Source organism: Piliocolobus tephrosceles, chromosome 15, assembly GCF_002776525.5.
Source record: "Piliocolobus tephrosceles isolate RC106 chromosome 15, ASM277652v3, whole genome shotgun sequence".
In the NCBI taxonomy this organism is placed as follows: domain Eukaryota; kingdom Metazoa; phylum Chordata; class Mammalia; order Primates; family Cercopithecidae; genus Piliocolobus; species Piliocolobus tephrosceles.
This window is the reverse complement of record NC_045448.1, coordinates 42927644-42941207: the sequence shown is the minus strand read 5'-3', so window position 1 is coordinate 42941207 and position 13564 is coordinate 42927644. Positions and strand designations below refer to the sequence as shown.

Genomic DNA, 13564 nt, shown 5'->3' with positions numbered 1-13564 from the left:
CCTGTTCCGAAAATCTACCTGCTGCACTCAGAAACCTACCGAGGTACTGGGGTGCCACCTGGACCCCCTCCAGGGTTGTTCTTCTGTCTCTCGGCTCCCCATGGGGCCCCTCTTGCCCCCTCAACTCCTACTGCTCCCTTTTACTCCCTGGAGCCACGCCTAGGGGCTTCTCCACGCCCTCCATGAGTCGCCTCAGCCCGAGTCAGGTCTTTTAGGAAAGGCCCGCACACTCCTGGAGGGGTGGGGACTGAGCGGTTCCTTTGGGTAGATCCCCACCTGGGGTGCCAACACTTGCTGCCAGCTCAACACCAGGCACCTTTCCTCTGGTACCATCTCTGCCTCTGAATGTGCCCACCTGGGCTCAGGGCAGCTCCACGGGCCATTTCCTCAGTCTCCTCTTCCCTGGACCCTTCTCCTACCAACTCCTCCCTCAAGTCCTCCCACCTCCCCCAGCACCTGCACTCGCTTCTTCATGACCTGATGGAAGGGAAATGGGCAGATACTCCCATGGTTCACAGGCATGTCTGCAGTCCTGTCTTTTCCCATCAAGGGAGGGAGCAGAGGCCGCCCTTGAGGAGTTCCTGGGTAGATGCTGGTCACAGGGTTCAGGCCCGCACTCCTAACCTGCCCTGGATTCTCCTTGCCCCCCATCTTGACCCTGAGGACTGCTCCCGCGCTGACGTTGGGCCACGCCACCCTTCCCTACCTCTCCATCCTTTGCAAGGCCTTCTGTAAAGGGGGCTGGGTGCTCCCTCATGAAGCAGGCTTCAGGCTGCCCCCATATGGAGGTTAGGACCATATGACTTTCTGGTCCTAACCATGGCCGCAGCCCACTGTACCCTTCTCTGGACTTAGTTCTCCATCTGTGAATAGGAATAGTGATCCTGGCCCTTGCCCAGCTCCAGGGGCTAGGGATGGGAGTAACTATATGCCCAGAGCACTTGGTGAGGAAGGCAGTTATTATGTGGAGCAGGGAGGGCAGAAGGAAGAGGAGTGGGAAGAGAAAGAAAACTGTGCTTAAGTGCAGGGTTTCCTAGAGATGGAGTAGTACCCATAGTACCCGTTATACTATATACTCCCATAGTATAACGGGAGCTGGGGACAGGCTGAGACCCCATTTCCTACATCTGGGTTCTAAATGGCATTTTGGTCTCAGGGACAGGCTGCACTATCCAGTGTGAATTTTGGGCAGTGTCTTCCACCATTTTTTCTCTTCTTTCTCGTAATATAAACTGCCACTCTAAGAGAGGATCAGATGGCATGCATTACATTCCTCCAGGGACTCCTAAGCAGGGGGGCAAGCAGGCAGGGCTGGGTGATGGGCAAGCAGGCAGGGCTGGGTCACAGGCCAGCAGTCACTAACTTGCCAGTGTTTACTGGGCACTTGCCATGGGCCAGACACTAAGCTACAAAGGCAGACAATTGTACTCTCACCTTAAGCCTCCCAGGCTAAGCCGGGGAGAGATGGACCTGCAAATGGAACTAGTGCAATGCAACCCAGGGAAGGTCAGGGTCTTTTAGGTGGTGATGCACCCTGAGAGCAGAGGCCTGAAGAGCTGACTCTGCCTGGGCTGTCAGGTAAGTGATGCACATAAGCTGGATCTTAGAGGATGAGGAAGGAGAGAAGAGAAAGGCATCCCTGGTTCTGGAAGAGCATGGCCAGGACATGCAGCTGTGAGAAGACTCAGTGTGCAGGGGCGTGGGGAGGAGATCACTGAGGCAAGAGAGGAGGAGGCCTACCACAGAGCTAGAGGACAGGCGGGAAAGGGAGAGGACCAGACCCAGAAGGGCCCTGGTGCCAAGCCCGGGAGTCTGGGTTGATCCTGCAGACAGTATGGCGGGAGAGGGGTGTTAAGTGGAAGATGATGATTGGTTTGCATTTTCGTCAGTTACTCTTGGCAATAACATGAGAGTAGGGGACGTGGGAGATGACCTATGTAGGAAATGTCTGTATTCCAAGCAAAGGCCTGAAGAAAGGCAGCAGCAGAGACCACAGAGGGTCCAGATGGGGAGGCTGTGTGGGTGACACACTGAGAACGCAGGTAGTGGAGCAGGTTTGGAGGTAAAACAAGTTGTAGGGGCTTGGAAGACACCCAGGCAAACATGTACAGTAGTACACTTCGGACTGGAGATAGGAGCAAGGATCTTCCACTCACCAGGGCTCTGGGAAAGAACGTGGTCATCTGTTGAGAATGAAGAGAATCAAGAACCATCCTTTAAAAAATCCCTGCAAGTAAGGGGAGCATGTAGGAAAACCCAGTGAAATGCTCAGAAAACAAACAAACAAACAAACAAAAAACCTTTAAGCAGGAAAAAAACAGGACTACAGAAGAAAAGAAGTCAAGGCAATCTTCACCCAAGTAAAGAGATTGCCTACTAAAAAGAACAGAATCCAGCCATCTTTTATGAAGGTAAAAGTCAAACATAAAATACCCAGACAGTCTGCAAAGTGCCTCCTGCAAGAACAGAGCATCATGCAGGAACAGAGCATTTTCAAAAGTGTTTCCTAATTACATATTGAAGAGAGTTGATCTGAAAACCAGTGTCCATGTCTGACACTGTCTGGTCAATTAACACTGGATGGACAACCTGGATTAACAATGCACTGTCTGGGTCTGTTTTTTAAAAGCTTTTCAAAAAGTGATAGGTTGTCATTGTATGAAATTTAATCATATGCAAAACATGTTCTCTATCATTTATGGATTCATACATATGCATTAATCATATAAAATCATGTATGGGATGATGAACACTAAATTAAAGAGAGTACTTCTAAGATGGAGGAAAATGGGAAGGGGCACACAGGTGACTTACTACTAGATCTGAAATTGTAAAAAAAAATCTGAAAAACGACTACGAGTGACATCTGCATGTGACTTAGCATTGCTTTGAGTAGAGAATAAAGGGATCAGTGTTAACGAAGGAAGAAAATTCATATGGCTACAACAGCTTCAAATGCTCAAGAAAGCTCAAAGAGGATGACTTAAGAATAGCACTGGATTTAACAATTAGAAGGTCATTAAATGTGACTTTATTGACAGCAATTTCAGTGAGTGGATGGGGGTGGGGGCAGAATGGAAGCCATAAAGTGCTATAATGGGTTGAGGAATTAATGAGATTTGAAGTAATGGAGACAACTCTTCCCCTTTCAACAAATGTGCCAGTAAAAGGAGAGAAGATAATAGCTTTAGATGAAACTAAGCAGAGGACAGATGTTTTGGTGGTTTGACCGTTCTGTTATTTGGTGGATTGGATGAAGAGATTTTAAATACAGGAGGAGAAGGGAGAAAAGAAATATACTGGGGAGGAGGGGAATGATGTTGGGGACTGGTATGTACCAGGCCTTATTCTAAGCATTTTACACATATTAATTCTTTTAGTCCTGATGAGGGAGATTCCATTATTATCCAGTTTTACAGATGGAAACACTGAGGCACAAAGAGGTTGAATAATTTGCCCAAGGTCATCCAGCTAGTAAGTGGCAGTCTGGCCTGAGTCAGGACACTATTGCAAGGCCCTAAGGGAGCGGAAGGATGAATCCAGTTCATGGGTGGCAGGAGTGTCTGTCCCCAGAAGATAGAAGGCTGCCTCCTTGAGCTGGAGCAATGGCACTATTTCAGTAGCTCTTGGGACAGAGGGAATAAAGCTGAAGGGATTCTTAGAAGCTGCAGCTCTCAGGGGATAAGAGCTTAAACAGTGGCAAAGGATTGGAAGAGTTGGTTCTGGAAAGAAGAAAACAAGCTCCCAAAGAGGAACATAGAAAAGGGTCACTAAGCAAGTGGATCAAGGGGGCCTGGTGAGTTAAGCACCCTGATGAGTTAAGCTGTGAGGTCGTGAATAGGTGGTATGGTTCCTCCAGCAACCTCTGCACCCAGGAGCAGAATCAGAAGAAACAGAGGGTAAAACTTCTCCAGGGAGGGGCAGAAGAAACCTCCTAGGAAGGCTGATGATCAAAACCCAGTCCGGGTACGGAGCTTAAGGTCAGCCCCCTTGAGAGGTATGGCATGCAACACTCCAAGCTACAGAGGAGCTTCCAGGAAAAGGGAGGTGATATTTGATTTTGCATCAAAAGCCTTAATTAAACAAACAAACAAACAAACACTAAGAAGGCCAGGTGCAGTGGCTCATGCTGTAATCCCAGCACTTTGGGAGGCCAAGGAGGGCAAATAACCTGAGGTCAGGAGTTCGAGACCAGCCTGGCCAACATGGTGAAACCCCCATCTCCACTAAAAATACAAAAATTAGCCGGGCATGGTGACGTGCGCCTATAGCCCCAGTTACTTGGGAAGCTGAGACATGAGAATCGCTTAAACCCAGAAGGTGGAGGTTGCACGGAGTTGAGATCATACCACTGCACTCCAGTCTGGGTGACAGAGCAAGACCATGTCTGAAAAAAAGAAAAAGAAAAAGAAAAAGAAAGAAATAAGCTTAGTGTCTCCTTTTAAGAAAATATTTCAGAAACCCCAGTAAACAAGAGTCACAAATATATGTACTTCACAAACACAGGCTAGAGGGGTCCCAAGGGAGCCAAACTTCACCCCCTACCCCCATAATGACCTTGGCACAGCAGCTGAGACAGTCTACACAGTCAGCCAGCCAAACAGCAAACCCTATGCTGGGGCACAACAGCCTTCCTCAGTGCACTACCCGAACACCCCAGCACCCAGCCCCACAACCCAGCACTGGCCACAGCAGGGCATGAGTCACACTGCAGGGTAGTTCACAAGAAAAAGGCTGCCTATTGCATCTCATACCTCCAGGCCTGGGGGCACAGGATCAAAGGCCTCCTACTGGGATGACCTGGCCTCGTGAAACTTCCATGTCCCTAGGATGTGGCTTATGAGACAGCAGAAGAAGATGCAGACCCTGGGGAAAGGCCTCTGAGAGTCTCAGTGCAGCTGGGGCACAGCAGACCAACTGGCCTGGCCTATTACCTCCCCGGGGCCCTCGGAGCTCAAGGTTCTGAAACAAGGACCACCTGATGCTGGACCTAGGGGTACACACACAGTCTTACACCTGAGTCACCATCCTAGTAAAGAACAGCATAAAACCAGGCAAAATTTCCAGGAATTTATTGGAAACACAATACAAATTAGTTAGTAGATGGCGTCTTCTTACAGACAGACAGTCCACACTGTGGCATCATGCTCAGAACGAATTATCCTGGGGAAACACTCATGAGCATGGGTGCGTGCTCTGGGTTAGCTTCCCTGGCAGGGAAAATCAGAGACACGGTGCAGAGGAACAGGAGGGGTGGACAGCAAACTGGGACATGGCCTTCCTGGGGGGAATGGTGAGGAGGGGCTGCTAACTGGGTAAATTCCCCCAAAGGAAAACAGGGACAACAGTAAAGAATAAAGGCTTCCCCCTCCCTCCCCAAAACCATTTCCTCCATGGCAGAGTAAAACAGAATCTCCAAACACCCACGGGGCAGCTCCTCCGCCTCCCCTCGCCAGGGACTTAGGACAGCAGTGGGGCATGAACACCAGGCTCAGACATGACACCGAGTGCACTGAGGCCATGCACAGCCCCACCTGCTTGCCCTCAGCCTGCTGTTCTGCTCTGCTCTGAGTGGCAGGGGACTGACCTGGTGGGTTGCCTGTCCCAGGCTCCCAGGGCAGCTGCTTCCAACTGGGTTTCACTATTGTGAGGCACTTGTAGGACTCTGGAGGCCAAGAGGAGGGGAGAAGCCGGGGCCCCCTCTCTCCGCCTGGGGAAATGATTCTGACAAGAACCGTGGCTTCTCAAGGCTCCAGCTCCCACCAGACAGGTCCGCGGTATGGCAGGTCCCCCAGTGGCCTTGGCCCCAGGCTCTGGTGACGCGTCCTCCCATGGTGCCCAGCCAGTTTCAGGATGGGGGCAGCTTGCTGTTGCTGTTCCCACCTCTGGGTTGCCCCTCACTCCCCTGTTTTGCCTCTCAGCTTTTCTTGTTTTGTGTTAAACAAATCTCTGGATGAAAACCCCCATTTGAAATCCATTTTCCTGGGTGGGCCCTGAGCAATGGAAACTGGGCTGTGCACAAGGGGAATTGTGAAGGGCAGGCTGAGACCTTCCGACAACACCCTCCAGCCGGCCCTCCTCTCTTGTGCACCTTTAAGAAGTGAAGGGTGGGCAGGCAATGACTGAGCCAGAGGGGGAGACGCCCTGCAGAGCCTGTGTCCTCACCCCAGGGGCATGAGCAGATAGTCTCTGCACGTCCACCCATGTGCTCACTGAACCACAGTGACATGCCACTGACACACAGCAGCGACACCATGGTCCCAGAAAGGGAGGGGGTGGTTGGGAAACCCTCTCAGCACCAAATGCTTCCAACAGCAAAGGCACGGAGTAGAGGCGCCTTGGCATCCTTCCTCCATTGCCTGGGGGATTCTGTCAGAACCAGGGGGCAGTTTCCAGAGACAAAGGGAGAGCTTGAAGTCTCAGTCAATACAACCCTCCTAGGATGAGGGGACTGCAGAACCATGAACTTTACTTACAAGAGGAAGGAAAAGCCTGCTTGGCACATGTAGCTCGAACGAGCTGTGCTTTTCCCAAAGCCAAATTTCAACTGGGTAGACAGGAGGGGCCTCCCTTCTCCTGCTCCAGACCTGGCCTGACTCCTGTCTCCAAATCTCTTGGGCCTGGGTGAGAGGACCTCTCCCAAAAGGCAGAGAAAATGAAGCTGGCACCTGAGTCATGGGTAGCTAACTGTTTCCAGAATCTGCAGTCATCACTTAACAGGGGTTCAGAAAGAAAGTGAAAGGGTGAGGGAAGCATTCCCCCTTCTAGGTCCAAGTACGACGATACATCCAGAGCAGCGCACAGACAGACAACTTTCCTGTGTCTTTTTCTTTAGGGAAGAAACCTCCCACATGATGTGGCACTTGGAGAGCAAAGACCTCCTCCCAGGTCTCTGCTGAAGGGACCTGTCAGGGAATCCTGAGAACACCTGCCTGCCACCTCTACCCATCTCACCAAATGCTTTTGACACAGGCCCCACCCTCAGGGCCCCAAGCCAAGACCCAGCACAGCTCCAAGAGTGGGTGGCGGTAGAAACGTCCCATGATCGCCCTTGCAGAAGCCTAAGATGAGAACCAACTCCTCCTCAGAAAAGAAGCTGAGATGTCTGCAAAGCCGCCCTCCACCTCACACACCACGCTCTCTCTGCCAAGCGGAGCCCAGCCTCCGAGGACGCAGACATCTAGAGCATCATTATCCTTACTGTGTTACCTCGTTTTTCCCAGGGGGTCAATTCAATTGTAGCCACTCTGTCTTGCAACAACTTGGCTATCTGGGCCTCTCATACCTGCTATCCAGCTGTCTCCCAGTAACCCCAGAGATGGCTGGGAGGTCAGACTCCAGTTGTCTTTCATGGGACTGTGACCCTGTGCCCCATGGCCTATGCCTGAAAACAGAGGGCAGGGGAATTGCCAGCCTCACATCTGCCCAGGGAGCTCATCGGGCGCTGAGCTATTCCTATCCTTGCAGTTGCCAGCACAGAGCAGCTGAGTGGCCAACTGGGATGCCACCAAGGGCTGGTGCCGAGGGCAGGTAGGAAACGCCAAGAGCCCAAGCCAGAGGAGCAGACAGGTCCCTGGGGCCTAGGTCACATGTGCTCACAGGATGTTGGGCTGGAGGGGTGGGGTCATGGGGTTGGCCATACAGACTCATACCCACACACACAGTTCTCTCACTCCACGCCCCTAGGCCAAACAGAGTCTATCTGCTTAAAATGAAACTAGGTCATTTGTGGCCTGCTGAAGGACCCACCTGGCAGCAGTTCTTCATCAGCTGGTTTGGCTGCAAGGGAACAGGGCAGTAAGCAAACGGCTTGTCACAGTGATACACACGCTTGGCGCTTTTAACACCTGCTCTTGCTGGAGCTGTCTGGGACCAAGCAGAGCTGGGCAGAACACCAGCTTCTCTCCAACTACAAAACACAGATGATGAGTTTACAGGCTTATCTTTTGTCAGAACCTCAGGCAACTCTGTTCCTTGGAGGAGTAGGAGGGAGGGTCACACATAGGAATGCCGGGGGCAAACAGCAGATTCCCCCATTTCAAAAAAAAAAAAAAAGTGTGAAGCCTATGGAGAAAAAGCTGAGTGACGGTAACAGCAAGGATAGGGAAATACCATGAACCTCATAAACACTGGCACATTTCTTAAGAAAAATCCATTCAGAAAGATGCCACGGCCCTCCTGTACATATTTAGTAACTATACAGCATAAGACCGAGCTAAGCGGACACATGCAGGGTGACAGCGGCTCTGAGCTTGCAGCAGCCCCACTGCCAAGTGGCCGCTGTTGCTGGGAGGGGCGCAGGGTGCTGCCGAAGGGAGGAGGTGGAGGGGTTCCCTCAGCCCCTCACTTCTCAGCAGGTCTCGCTCTGTAACAGCGAGGTCTCTGACAAGAAAGCAAAGTGCTGCTGATCCACACGTGGAGACACAGGATTTGGAACGTGCACTCCCACAGTTCCTTCCCCGCCCCATTGCGTCTCCATGGATGCACGCAGAGGTCTCCCACTGAAATGTACTGGGAGTGGGGCTGCCTCCTTCCCAGGCACGACTGTGAACATCAGCAGGACAGTGCAGCAAGTCTTGGATTGTAGAATGAATCAGGGAAAGCTCAGTCTGACACACAGCACGTGAGTTCTAGAAAAGGGAAGAAACAGGGTGAAGGTTAAACAAGTCCTGATGGTGGAGGCAAGATGAAAGGGAGGATGGACTCAGCCCTCCCAACATCACAACCTTCAGGGAAAGGAGGTTCAGCAGTAGGTCAAAGAAAATCTCATGACTAGGCCAGGTGTGGTGGCTCACACCCATAATCCCAGCACTTTGGGAGGCCGAGGCTGATGGATGGCTTGAGGCCAGAAGTTCAAGACAGTCTGGACAACATAGCAACACTCTGTCTCTACAAAAATAAAAATAAAAAATTAGCTAGGTGTGGTGGTGCATGCCAGCTACTCAGGAGGTCAGCTACTGACCAGTAGTCCCAGCTACTCCGGAGGCTGAGGTGGGAGGAATGCTTGAGATCACAAAGCCAAGGCTGCAGTGAGCTGTGATTGCACCATTGCACTCCAGCCCAGGCGACAGAGCAAGACCTTGTCTGAGAAAAAAAAAAAAAAAAAAAACAGGCTCACAATGGAGTTTAATGCTGGATCAAAGGGAAAGTTTAATTAAGGCCAATAAAATATATATATAATTGATACTGAAGGATGGAAAGATCTTAAAAGCTGGGTTTTGAATAGGCGGGTTTAGTGGTCACTGGAAAGGTGCTACAGTACACCAGGCAAGAGACGAGACTCATGGAACTTCCCTGACGGATACTAAGGAATGGGGAACACAGTTGGCTGGGAGGAGGCACGAGCTCATCTGAGCTCATCATAATTAATCATAATGATGTGGGCACCCAGAGGCTATGAACACATTTCTTGTAGGAGGGGAGTGAACCTCACTCTCCCACAGTGTCAGGAACTATTCCTATGCCCCTCACTCCCACCCCCTCCACTTCCCCGAAAACCTTCAACTCTGACCATCTGGAGACTACAGCAGAAACGAGTAAATGAAAAAGCAGAAGTGGCCTGCAAACCACATCACCACTGTGTTGCATTACTCAGAAAGTTGTGAAAGCTTTTACTTAGTTATTAGGACAGTGGCTAGGAGGGAAGTGGGGTTGTTTGCTGAGAAGAGGTAAGATGCTCAGATATTCTCTGCCCCAGGCACACCACCCTGCAGCCAGGAAATGACCCAGCAATGCTCACCTTCACAGCCTCAGGGCATGCCGAGGAAGGGCTGCAGGATGGAGCAGAGCTGTGCTTTCACTTCATGAGCTTTTCTAGGATAGGGAAGATATATGTACCCAACTTGGTATTTGATATGAGCTCAGCAAATATGTGTTAAATAAAGGCCCAGATAAATTCAGTTTAGGAATCAGGCTAACCTTGCTTTATTGAACACACTGTAGGTTATGTAACTGTCTTATTTAACCTTCAGCAGAATCTTGGGAGTGTCAGAGAGGTTAAGAACTTGCTCAAGGTCGTAGTAAGTAAGCTGAGGAGTCAAGATTTGAATTTATATCTTAATTTGGGTCAAGTTTTTCCTACTACACCAAGCTGCTCATTCTCCATCCAGCCTAATGTTCTGCTAACAGCCCAGTAAGAGCATCCTGACCTCCTCAGTGTCTAAATGGAAGGTTATGTATGTGTCAGCATCTCCTAGGAGCTACTCTCTCTTTTTGTAGTTAGTGGAGCAGAAGCTCTGTCATTCAGCTGTCTAAACCCTTATGGAATTAAATCACCTATCAAAAGAGCTGCTTTTAATAGTTTCCCAAGTTTCTAGCCCGCCATGGGAAATTGTGCTTTTATTTGTGCCAATCTTGCCTGCTGCAGTTTCAGAGACAACCCTCCTCTCCTAGCATCTCAGGTTCTGGTACCCAGGCTCCAATCTGCCTTCTCCACCCTGGCCACAGTTTTCAATTGAGACAGGCCACCTCTCTGTATTCTACGCTGAAGAATCCCAGTACTTACCACCTGCCCTTATAAGGTTATCACTTCACTATCCTCTGCTCAGAGCTTCCCCAGATCCTCTGCATTTCCTTGAAGCAGGAACAAGAGCCAGATACAGAGACTCAGCACAGTAGCATAGGCAGAGAGCCCCAGGAAAGGTCTGTATCAATTCTCAGTCTCCTTCCTAGACCATGATGTAGCCCAAATCATTTCTCTTTTTGTTTATTTATTCTCAAATGTGTTAACCTATATTTGCCACTTTGGTATGTACTCACCTGACTGACAGGCACTTACTTGTTTTTTATTTTTTGCAAAATTTTCCCTAATGGTTTGACTACTCAGAAGTACTTGAAGTCCATGGACTCGGAGATTCTGCACTTGAATCAACCAGTCCAGTGAAAACAGCCTAGCCAGCTAATTGCTGGCTTCTGAGTTAGTTTCCTTCCCTTCTCAAAATCAGAGAAGAAACCATCATCAGAATTTTAGAGACTAGAAAGCAGATAAATGAGTGAAAACAGACTATGCACTCAAGACAGACAGACTTGAAGTTTCAATGTGGAAGGCTGAGGACCCAAGTTGTCCAGAGAACCCCAAAGGGCTCATGAAATGATAACAGGTACCTCTGGAAGTGGGGGAGGGGACTGAAGCAAGGAAGAGGAGTTAAAGGCTCTTTGAGAAGCAGCTGGATCCCAAGAAGCTCTCCCGACTCCACACCACCAGGCAACTGGCTATGTCCCACCAGTTGGGACATTTATTCTCTGAAGAGGACAATAACAAGTTTCAGGCCTAGGGGGCACTAGGTACCATGCACAGCTAAGGACAAGGCTACAGTTCTAACAGAGAGGGATCAAGTGAACCTATGTCCACTGAATGGTGAGCCTCCAGTCTTCTTCCCATGAAGCTCTCAGAATGCAGGTAACAAACCTTTATCCTCTGGGGAACAGATAGGAAGAAACTTCTCTGGGGAATCTGACAAGCCCACGATAAAATACCTAAAGAAACTGACATTTATGGTCCAAACACCAGGCCAACCTGATCACCCTACAGTGAACTGCACTACAGGTTCTGCCAAGAACAGGCACAGAGGTTTCACTCTGATTTTTAGTCTCCTACTTTTAAACATTATTTGACAACAAAGGTCACCAGGGGGAAAAAAAAAAAACCCCTCTAACACAAGTGTTAGAGACCAAATAACAAATAGTCAACAGAAGAATACAAATTGGAAGAAACAGAGAGAAGAAATAGAGAAGAAAACTTAAAAAACAAAAAACACGGCCGGGCGCGGTGGCTCACGCCTGTAATCCCAGCACTTTGGGAGGCCAAGGCAGGCAGATCACGAGGTCAAGAGATCAAGACCAGCCTGGCCAACATAGTGAAACCCCGTCTCTACTAAAAATACAAAAATTAGTTAGGTGTGGTGGCACGTGCCTGTAATCCCAGCTACTTAGGAGGCTGAGGCCAGAGAATCACTTGAACCCAGGAGGTGGAGGTTGCAGTGAGCCAAGATTGTGCCACTGCACTCCAGCCTGGTGACAGAGTGAGACTCCATCTCAAAATAAATAAATAAATAAATAAAAATTAAAACCCACTATCATTAATATCCTCAGAGAAGAAAAGATACAGTATCCATGAAACATAAATAGTATGTTATTTTTTCTTAACTGAGAGAAACAGGAGGGGAAAGCACATGGAAGGATTGAGGAGTTCTGCTTCCTATCATGGTAGGCTGTTTGCCTAACCCTCCAGCCAGTAACAGTGATAAACTCTGGACAAAATATAAAGAACAACTGTTTGAGGCCAGGTGTGGTGACTCACGCCTGTAATCGCAGCACTTTGGGAGGTTGAGGTGGGAGGATCACTTGAGGTGAGGAGTTCAAGACCAGCCTGGCTAACACGACAAAACCCCGTCTCTACTAAAAATACAAAAATCATCCAGGCATGGTGATGGCCACCCAAAATTCTAGCTACTTGGGATGCTGAGGCAGGAGAATTGTTTGAACCCAGGAGGTGAAGGTTGCAGTGAGCCGAGATCATGCCACTGCACTCCAGCACGGGTGACAGAGTGAGACTCTGTCTCAAAAATACAATACAATACATTTTTTAAAAAAGAACAACTGTTTGAAAGTACTAGAGAGCAACCAAAATCAGGTAAAAACTGGAGGGACTATGAACCTAGAAAAAAGTGAGACAAGGTAAGAAAAAGTGAGACAAGGTGAGAGCCACTCTTAAGTGTCTTTGCCTGTGAGCACGTTCATGCAGTATGAGATGAATATATTTCAGGCAAAAAGCTACAGTCTACTGGGCTGAGGAACCAGAAGTCAGAGTTTCAAGCAGCCAATGCAGCTGGAAACTGAGGGAAGAGATCTTACAGAGGAAGGAGACACAGAAGGGGGAGCCCTCAAATCTACATACAAACTCCCCTCACATTACTTGCTTATTTCTGAACTATGCAAGTACAGGGTGAGATTCCCAGGAGTCCAATGGAAAACATCAGCTAGAAGGCCGGGCGCGGTGGCTCAAGCCTGTAATCCCAGCACTTTGGGAGGCCGAGACGGGCGGATCACGAGGTCAGGAGATCGAGACCATCCTGGCTAACAGGGTGAAACCCCGTCTCTACTAAAAAATACACAAAAACTAGCCGGGCGAGGTGGCGGGCGCCTGTAGTCCCAGCTACTCTGGAGGCTGAGGCAGGAGAATGGCATAAACCCGGGAGGCGGAGCTTGCAGTGAGCTGAGATCACGCCACTGCACTCCAGCCTGGGTGACAGAGCGAGACTCCGTCTCAAAAAAAAAAAAAAAAGAAGGCTCAAAGAGCAGAGCAGTGACTTCAGGAGCTGTCCAGTGCTGCGAAGACAGAATTTGGAGTTCAAATTCTGCGAAGTTAAAGGGGCCTGGTGAATAACTTGGTCTTTCCACTGAAATCCCATGGGAATAAGGACAACATTGAAATAGGTGAGGCTTAGTAAAGCTTTAAACCAAACCTCCACAGAATCAAAGTGATCCACCAATGTAAGTCCTTTCTAGAACAAAATTTACCACTCTGCAAAGGAAAATAACAGAATCCTGAATCTTTATAATTCAT

General features: G+C 49.3%; 1 protein-coding gene across 3 annotated transcripts in view; it reads right to left on the bottom strand.

The window, feature by feature from the left end:
• Positions 1-5055: 5055 nt before the first annotated feature.
• The window catches only part of MTA3 (metastasis associated 1 family member 3), a 187364-nt gene continuing 178855 nt past the window's right edge, over positions 5056-13564 (bottom strand). For 2 of the 3 annotated variants that reach the window (XM_026456107.1, XM_026456108.1), the window contains exon 15: positions 5056-8630. In XM_026456107.1, the coding sequence (XP_026311892.1) occupies positions 8605-8630 (26 nt within the window). In that variant the 3' untranslated portion in view covers positions 5056-8604. Of the gene's footprint in view, positions 8631-9739; positions 9814-13564 lie in introns of all 3 variants that reach the window. The other variant, XM_026456106.1, reaches the window with a different exon arrangement.